This window comes from Taudactylus pleione, unplaced genomic scaffold, assembly GCF_031769625.1.
Source record: "Taudactylus pleione unplaced genomic scaffold, aTauple2 ptg000454l, whole genome shotgun sequence".
NCBI lineage: Eukaryota > Metazoa > Chordata > Amphibia > Anura > Myobatrachidae > Taudactylus > Taudactylus pleione.
This window is the reverse complement of record NW_028284856.1, coordinates 8991826-9001903: the sequence shown is the minus strand read 5'-3', so window position 1 is coordinate 9001903 and position 10078 is coordinate 8991826. Positions and strand designations below refer to the sequence as shown.

The 10078-nt window shown below is 44.8% G+C and overlaps 1 protein-coding gene across 1 annotated transcript; it reads left to right on the top strand.

Moving 5' to 3' along the window:
- The first annotated feature begins 1652 nt into the window (after positions 1-1652).
- Positions 1653-4153, top strand: LOC148505419 (sperm acrosome membrane-associated protein 6-like). Its single transcript, XM_088448233.1, has 3 exons — positions 1653-1722; positions 2795-3171; positions 3920-4153. The coding sequence occupies exons 1-3, from the start codon at positions 1653-1655 to the stop codon at positions 4151-4153; spliced, it is 681 nt and encodes a 226-aa protein (XP_088304359.1).
- The last annotated feature ends 5925 nt before the right edge of the window (positions 4154-10078 follow it).

Here is a 10078-nt window from a genome sequence, read left to right as displayed (position 1 = left end):
CTTCAGACCTGCGAGTGGGTCTGAATCAGGGCCATAGTGCCCCTGAATCACATTACACCATAAAGTAGTGTCCCTTATTTATGTTCTGAAACACAGTAGTGCCCATTTTACACAATGACCACATTATTGACCCTTATACACAATGCCCACAGTAGTGCCCCTTATACAATGCCCACAGTAGTAGTGCCCCATATTCAGTGCCACCTGTAGTAGTGCCCATTATGCAGTTCCCCCTTTAGTAGTGCCCCTTTATGCAATGCCCCCTGTATTATAGCTCTTTATGCACTGCCTCCTGTACTAAAGCCCCTTACGCTGTGCCCCTTATGCAGTGCCCCCAGGAGCTCCTCTTGCAGTGTCCCCAGTAGTGCTTCCAGACAGTAGTGCCCTTATACTGTACCCCCAGTAGGGCTCTTATGCAGTGCCCCTTTTTACAATACCCCCAGGAGCTCCCCTTATGCAGTGCCCCCTGTAGTGCCCTTATACAGTACCTCCAGTAGTGCTTTTATGCAATGCCCCCAGTAGTGCCCCTTATACAATACCCCCACGAGCTCCCCTTATGCAGTGCCTCCAGACAGTAGTACCCTTATACTGTGCCCCCATACAGTACCCCCAGTAGTGCCCCTATGCAGTGGCCCCAGAATGCCTCCAGTAATGCCCCTTAATGCTGTGCCTCCTCCTCCCCTGTGTAATACTACTTACCTCTCTTCATGATGTCTGGGCGCACACCTCCTTCTCCATCCGGCATGCCACATGCGTGATGACATCACTGTGGCCGGCGTCCAGAGCCACACACAGGCACAGAGAGATTCTCTGTGCTCTGTGTGTGTGTGGCGCTGGACGCCGGCCGCGGTGAGAGAAAGCATGAAATGACCCCCGGCGGCATGCAGGGCCAGCCTGTTTGGGGTTGGCAGAGGTGCCAGGGAAGGGGCTGTGGATGGGGTGCAGCCCGCGGGTGTGTGTGCTGCTCTCTTTGGTGTCACCCCCGTGAAGGGTGACACCCGGTGCAGGCCGCACCCCCCTTGTCACGCCACTGCAGATATATATATTCAAATTGGATAATGTGTTTTCATTTAGTAGTAGAACCTACTAACTGCTTTGGGGCTCATTTACATTTCGATGTTAGTCAATTTTATGACACACCTCTCAGATGTAGCAAGCCACATCCACTTTTGCGCCGCGTTCATATGTTGCTTTCACAATCTAAATGAAATGCTTTTTTATTTTTTATTTTAAGTAGGCAAGTATGGTGTGAGGTACACATGCTTGCACACAAAGCAATATTGTGATTTTCCATTTTGCAGTTTTTTAAGGACCTATACAGAGACACAAGACAGAATTTTAATATTGAGAATACTGATGAAATTATCCTGTTCCTGATTGAAGTTGTTAAAAATAGGATTTTTGTTCTTACCTGTTAAATCCTTTTCTGTTTCCATGGGGGACACTGGAGACAATGGGTATAGCAGGTGCAGAGAGAGTATGGGCACTAAAATGTTAAAGATATTCCTGCATAGGCTCCTCCCCCTCTATACCCCACCCCCTGCCAGCCAGTTTTACTAACAGCCGGAAGTACAGAGGGAGGAGAAAAGAGAGGAGAAAAAGGAAGGCAATAGCAACCACACATTCACATTAAGGATGGTCATAAAGCCAACATGCTCCAAGAACAAGCCGGGAGCGCCAGGGATGGTGTTCCCCATGGAAACAGAGAAAGTGATTTAACAGGTAAGAACCAAAATCCTGTTTTCTCTGCCTTCCTATGGGGGACACTGGAGACAATGGGGATGCCCCGTAGCTGTCCCTGAGGGAGGGAGTGCTCCTGTGCAGAAGATAGCACCCGATGACCGAAAGAAGGATCACGAGAAGCAAAAGGTATTAAAGCGGTAGAATTTAATAAAAGTACGGGTAGAAGATCAAGTGAAAGCTCTGCAAAGTTGTGCTTTAGAGGCACCCCAACAAGACCGAGTACAGTGAGCCACACGTCGACCACCAGAAATATACCTGAGCAGACAAGCACCCACCGTCGAATCCTCTTTATGGTGTGGAAGGAGATGTGTTGGTCGGCTTGGGCACAGTACGATGCTCTGGTCCCGCTTGACTACCTCTAGATCTTGATCCTCGGGAAGGACCTGGGTGGAAAGAGACTGCATGCTCCCTTGAGGGGGGGATGACAACAACACAAACCTTGGTGTTCCCTGCGGATGAAATGACCAGAAGGAAGGCTTTGGTTTTGGCGTAGAGGAAGGCAAAAAGCGGTATTGGATGCTGCCGCAATGATCTTCTCCAGTCCAGGGCCAAAAAAGACGTCACCATTGAACAGAATAGACTTCAGTTCCTTTTTAGAGTCTGCATGCACCTGTCAAGTGTGTAACCACAAAGCACAACAGGCTGCGATGGCAGAAGCTAAGGTCCTAGAAGATAAAACCCCTGAATCAATAGCCACTTCACTTCAGGTACCAATTTAAGGTTCTCCACCAAAGGTAACAGCTCCGAAACATGACATACCACGATGAAGTCAGTCATCTAAGGAGTCCACCAGTGTTCCATGGCCTTGTTGACCCAGGCTGCGGAGACTGCTGGTCAAAGTGAGAGACGTGGTGGTAAAAATAGATTTGAGTAACCCATCAAGTTTCCTATCAGTTACATCATTTCGAGAGGCTACAGTTGGCAGAGGAATAGTAGTAGCCTTGGCCAAATGTGCATTGGGGGCATCCACGACCTGTGGATGAAATGACATAAAAGGAAGGCTTCGGTTTTGTCGTGGAGTTTCCCATCTGGTTCTGTCTGACGGTGGCAGGGGATAGAAAGAGAGGATACGCCTGGAAGGGTGAGGCTGATTCCAGGCTTCAGATACCTGTGGAGGGTCCACTTGAAGACATCGACGTATTAGAGCTGACAAAGGCAAACATTTATTGCAGCGTGCCCTTTCCCATTCCTGAGTACATAACCGTAACATGGAAGTTTGCTGGAAACATCAGGGTGACTGATATGAGCTACTTCACCAGTATTTATAGAGGACCAGACCTGCACATTCTAATTGAGCCTACGCGATCATTCCACCAGGGGACATATGCTTGTGAAATAAAGGATGAGGATAACGATGTAATAGCGGAGTCCTTTTATTACCTGAAAGTGACCCGGAGAGCAGGAACGGAAAATGCAGAGCTAGAGAATGTTATGTTCGGGGTTGTTTGTGGACCCGGGGTGGTAGCAGGAGCAATCACAGAAGCAGATTTGAAAATAAAACTAGGATAGTGCTTGATAGATAAAACTAGGAAGTGCTTGAGTAGACATATAATGTGGCAGTAAATAAAAGTCCAGGAATATATAAATGTGCTCAAGAGTCTGTGGTGGGAGTAAAAGGGTTAATGTCCAAGTAGAAACAATTAGAGCTGTCCAGGTGTGCAGGTAGTGAAACTGAAAATAATCAAGCCAGGTATGCAGGTAGTGAACTGAAAATAATCAAGCCAGGTATGCAGGTAGTGAACAGAAGCGCAGGATGTCAGCAGGCACAGGTATGGGCAAGGGTGATGGAGGAAGCGGGGTAGTCCAGTGGGAGCTAGGAGCTGACTGGCAGACAGCGGATTCACAGAAACAGGATAAGCACAGAGAACTCTCTCTCAGCTAGGCTGAGATACACGTTGCACTGGCAAAGAAGGAAGGCACTGACCCTTCCTAAATACCCCATGCCGTGCTGTTACTGGCCAGAGGGAACATGTGACTCACCAGGATTGGCCAGCCGCATCACATGGCCAGAAGGCAAGATGGCGGCGCCCATGCCAAACGGAATGGAGACGCCACCAGGCCTTACCAGCGCAGAGTGACAACAGCCCCGCACAACAACGCGCGCAGCCAAAGCACCCCGCCAGACACCAGCTCAGCCACCGGACAGCCATGCTGAAATACCCTGGCCGTGACAGAGAATATCTTCGATGACGTCCTGCACTCAGACATCAGTGCTGAGCCAGAGCAGCCGACACGGGAACATGTCAGTATAGAAGATCTGATTAAAAATAAAATATCAACGAGTATCCCAACCTGCATCGCCATCACTGCAGTGATCGCACTGATCTCCTTTTTGCTGACTGTAATGGTAATATTTTTATTTCGCTATGCAACTAATGTTGAAAAAGAACCTGGCAAAGGCTTTGTTTGACCGACACGCGTAGAAGTTCAGTCATCAACACCTGTTATTACAAGGTTTATCCCACAAAGACTTTGCTTTTAACATCCTGGCGTAGACTCTCACTTCAAAATCCCCGGGACCTGACTCAGTCCAGGCCGCGTTATCTCGCTAGACTGCACTACCAGAAATTCCATAAATCCCGGAAGACACTGCGACCACCTGGCGAGGTGCCACATTCTCTACTAGTGGTTCATATAGCATGTGCTGCCCATCTAGTCTCCTCTGCAATTGGCAGAGTCGAGCCTGCAAGAGACACGCTCCCTCATTCTGCACTGGAGGCAGCATTTACCCTGGAGAGCACTGCGGAAGTTAAGTAAGTGGCTGTATAGTCAGCACCATCGACTGCAGCCTGAAGAAGGAATCAACAAGGGAGCAAGAAGAAGATTGAAGATTTATCACAGGTGGGGCCTCACCAGGACTATATAACCCACATTTACTGGGGGTGAGGGACACCCACCACTAAGCCTGGTATATCCGTATGGTACCCCTTTCCAGGCTTCTCCACATCATCCTTGAAGCACTGTGGTCTAATAAAAGGGATTTTCTTTATACCGTTTTCTGTTATTGTTTATTTTGTTACATTATCTTTAATAGCATATATTTATTGGTCAAATATTCACACAGTACCTTGGAATTGAATATTAAGGGGCACATATTAATTGCAGCATTTACAACTAAATTGACAGGCGCAGGTCATCAGGTTTTTTATTATTGTTTTTACCAAAGGGAGCACATGGGACCTCCCCATCTAGATCTGCAGCCACCATTTACAGTGAGCGCTGTACCCCCTACATTATTAATATTGTTGAATTAAGTACAAATACAGGCCTACTCCTCCTCAGTCAGCAAGTCTGTGCCCAGGGCTTTTCGAGTGAGCCTAATATCCCTGCTCCGATCTGCTGCCATCCTGGGGGAGGAGTACCCACCCGACAGCTGCTGTACACCTGGGCCATGCCTGGATCATGGTAGATGCTAGGTATCCATATTTATGTGGAGCATCTATAAAGGTAAGCTTAATGTGGTTATAATTGTTCCTGACAACAGTTTGTTTCATAAACTGAAACTTTGAACTTGAGGTTCTTGTGGACCCATTATTGAAATTTCAGCGTGAGTGCAGTCTGCCTGAAGTGTTTGGGCACCCAGAACGCTGGTGTAGTATTGAGTGTCACATATATAATATTAAATATATATATATATATATATAGCATCCTGCCCGATTTCAAAAGGATAATGCGCACTGCGCATTAGTGGTGTAGCAATCACCGCTGGTGGATAGATGCGCACGGCATCTATTCAGAGACAGGAGAGGTTTGGGGCAACCCTGCATGTCTGTAAGTACCAGGCATGCCCCCAAGCACCCCACCCACCCCCCATTTCTTGTCCTTTCAGTCTCCTTGCTAAGGCCGTGATCACAAAGGGGCATGCACCATGAACATTAGGATTACCACGTGCCACAGAATGTGATCAAATTTTGGTCACCACTTGACCTATTTTGAGCAGGGAATTTATATATATATATATTATATATATATATATATATATATATATATATAAATTTATGTACCTGCATATCTAACCTTAACACCATGTAAAAATGGTGTCAGCTTTTGGAGAACAGTTTGGAGAAGAGAAAAGTTTCTCTTCTCCATAAGTAGCATAGAAACATAGATTTTGACGACAGATAAGAACCACTTGGCCCATCTAGTCTGCCCCATTTTTAAACATTGTTACCTCAACGCTTATTGATCCCTACTTCTGAAGGATATCCTTATGTTTATCCCATGCATGTTTAAGTTGCTCTACTGTCTTAGCCTCTACCACCTCTGATGGGAGGCTATTCCACTTGTCCACTACCCTTTCTGTGTAGGACCTTTAGGGGCTAGGCGCCTGGTGTCGGCCTAGTGGCTCGGTAGTAGATTCCGAAGTCTATACATACAGCAGGTGTAGTTGTTTTGTGTTAGGTATCGGCTCTCAGTGTGATTGCAGCATCCAGTGATCAGTTAGGGTTATTGGGCATTGTGATTGAACCACACAGTTGTGGCATATTTGTGATTGCTGTGAACTGAGTAGTGGTGGACGAAATCGCTGAAAAGGATAAGTGTTATTGGAATGCTTAAATACTAGCAGTACAAAGTACTCAAAAAGGGCTTAGGTGCGTGGAAGCAGCCTGGTTATTCTTCCATAGGTGTGTGGGCGCCAGTGGCGGGCTGGGCTGGGGGGCAGGGTGCCATCTGCCCCCCAGGCCGATACAATTTTAATATTCCCGGGCCGCCAGGCTCCAGCAGGCAGGCAGCGGATGCTCCTGCTCCCTGCGCAGCTTGAGAGAAGATCGGGCCACCGGCGCTGGGCCGATCCCATCATGTCCCCCTATGCCAAGCCGCCCCACACTACCTACCCGGCCGCAGCTACCCGAGGTGAGCTCTGATCGGGCATCAGAGTCCTGGCTCCAGGCTTCCCTATACTAAAATGACCGCGGGAGGCCTGCCGCACATGCCCAGCCGCAGCAGCTCTCCCCTTGGGCCTTATTTATTATGTGTATATATACATATATATGCGTGTGTGTATGTATGTATATATATATATATATATATATATATATATATATATATATATATATTAGAGTATTTCTGTAAACATTGAGTGCCGCTATTCTTGCTGTGTGTGTAAGTATATATGAATATATATGTGTATATATATATATATATATATATATATACATATATATGTGTGTGTATATATATATATATATATATATACACACTGTATTTTTTTTTTTTTTTACACTAACTTTTACATGAGCTAGATAGAGAGGATACAGGGCCTGATTAAGAGCCGGACGCAAGTGGCAGTTTGCTCGTCCGCCTTACGAGCGGAAATATTTAAATTCAAGCGCTCGCTTGTAAGTTTGCTCGTTGCTAATTTTCCGCCCTATAGTCTCCCAACCCCTCCTCTAGCTAGCGTCCGTTCAAAATAGCGACCGTCCGTCTCTTTGGTTGCGTTCAACGCTCGCACAAGTCAATTCCGGAAGTGTCCTTGTCAGTTTTCGATTTCCTGCAATTTCATTCTTCAAACATACTTTAATCGTTTCATGCCAATCAATAGATTAATTACCTTAATTGCTCTTCACATGTTTTCAATCCTTTTTTTTTTCTTTGTCAATAAACTTTATTCTTGTCAGTGTGTGTCATTTGTACCGCAGACTACATACGGTTTCACCAATGTTTTCTTTTTCAAAATTAAATGTTTTTAGGAATGATACTAATGTTTTCCATTGTTTGTGATAGGCATATTTTAGTACTTTAATTTGTTTTTTAAATTAACTTACGCATTTCACTGCATCAAGCCTATCATAACTCACATTATATTTCTGAGGCTGGAGGTCACATGACTCATACAATAACCAATAGAATGGTTCCTGTTAATTTACAAAGTACATTAGCCAATCAAATTTTTCTTAGGGCCTTTATTAAAACTATTTTGTGTAAAAAAAATCATTGCCATCATGAGAGCCTCCGCATTTAGTAGGCGGGAGCTCATGTCCTCACCAAGGTCATGGACCAGATGATCACTAGCCAGCCTCCCCCCATCACCAATCTACGCAAGCGTATGCCAATTGGAGCGCAGGTGGTCGGATCTGCGCTGCCGCACGCCACGCCATGTTTGCGGTTGCAGATCAGTCAAAGTAAGTGTTTATTATTTTTTTGCGGCCCTACCTGCGTGTGCATGTTTCTGGTATAGCCCTGTTTGTTTATTGCGGCCCTACCTGCGTGTGCATGTTTCCAGTCTAGCCCTGTTTGTTGATTTAGGACATACCAGCGTGTGCATGTTTCCAGTCTAGCCCTGTTTGCTGATTTAGGACATACCAGCCTGTGCATGTTTCCAGTCTAGCCCTGTTTGCTGATTTAGGACATACCAGTGTGTGCATGTTTTCAGTTTTTATAATTTTATAAAATTTTTGTTGTAAATTTGTACCCAAACCCCAAAAACAAGCTAAACCTTTTTCATCCATCATTTAGGGGCTGAGCACAGACTCCAACGTCGAGTCCAAAACCGACGTCGCCCTTGTCCCCTATCCTCCACTCCCAGCCAAACCTCCTCTCCCCAACCTTCCCCAAATTCCCCCTCCACCCCAGACCGGCCAGTCCCTGAGGCCCCTCCCTTTCCAATTTTGCCCATCCCTCCATATTCTCCCTCCCCTCCACCCCCTCTCTCTTTTCATCCCCCTTCCCTCCACCCCCCCCTCTCTTTTCATCCCCCTCCACATGAGCCAGATATCCCCTCCTCCATTGGACCAGCACTGGCCCACCTCCGAGGAGGAGGATGTCGGGGCTCAACGAGCAGGCATCCCAATGACCGGTATGTTTCCCTTTTAAACTATGGTTGTTTTTGCATTTTTGGGTGATGTTGTCCTTTTTCCTGTGCATTCCCAAATTGTTAAGTATTTCTAATGTTTTGGTTATATATTTTTGCTAAGCAATGTCTAGGAAGTTTTCCCCTGACACATATCACACATGTCCAAACACTCATACTTGAGTCTTTCTAGTTTACGGTACCAACAAATCTATTTTTTTGGTGTACTTCGCCCTTTTTTTGGTTGGCTTTTTATGTGTAATATTTATAGTTTGTATTTATACCATCTTTGCGTTTGCCATTAATTTTTTTGGGGACAAAAATTGTTTTTTTTTTTAAAAGTAGAGTCTGATTTTTATCTTGTTTGCTTACATATAATTTAAGGTGTCATTTTATTAATACACACATTTTTTTTTCCCCACAGAGGACCAGAGGCGACTGCAAGAAATGCAGACAGGCTTGCAGACTTTGCGGGGCCATGTAATTGGCATGCTTGTGGTCCTTGACCACATGTTGGCGGTCCTGCGCCATTAATTTTTTTTGTTTTTTTACCCCCCTAAAAATGTTATCAATAAAATATTTTTTTTTTTTTCAAAAGTCTCATTCCTTGTCTGTAAATATTAGATTGTTTAACCTTCCATAAGTTGACTATTGGAGCATGTTTTTTATAGTAAGGTAAATCAGATTGTAGAAAGCGCCTGTAAGTATGTAAACTGGCACATTAAACACCTAACAATACCAATAGGTTTGGAGAATTACCAGCATTTTTTTTATATATTTTTGGTGGGTAATGTAAATATTAATTCAAACCTGCTTAGGCCTAGTTTAGAAAACATACTGTTTCACCATAATACCTTTGGTGTTTGTTTTTAGCCACAAAGCATGTTAAAATACTTAACAATTTAACACATTACAGGATTAGCCATTAAGAAAGTTTGCCTTTTTTGCGCCAGGTTACCCATGCTTGTAATTTACCAAGGAAAAGTCTTTTTAACGTAAAACAAAAATTTAATACACACAAATAATAAACATAAAGTGAATTGTGACAAACAATTCACACAGTGCAAACACACACCAAAAAACAACCAACACCCAAAAACAAAAAACACTCAAGAACTGTTTGAAGAAGTAGCAGGCCAACATGAATCCACAAAAATAGGCGAAGAAATAATTGTTCCCGAAGTTAGATCCAATGTGGCCACATGAAGACAATTTTGGGGATCAGGTAGTAGGCATCGTTTTTTTGGGTAATTTTAGGGAATAAAAGACAAAAAAAACAAACAAATATTAAAATTGGCCATTAAAATCTTACATGTCTACATTGTGTCAATTAACTAAATGTTTGACAATAATTACCTAAAATATCTGGCCACCACATCATCGCGTATGGCCCCCCCACATACTGACCTCCGACCAACCTCGGGGGGGCCATCCTCAGGCAAAGCCTCCTCTGGCTGCATTGGGACCCCACTCCTTATGGCGATGTTGTGAAATATCCCACACAGGACCACAATTTTCGAAACCATATCCGGCTAATACATGAGG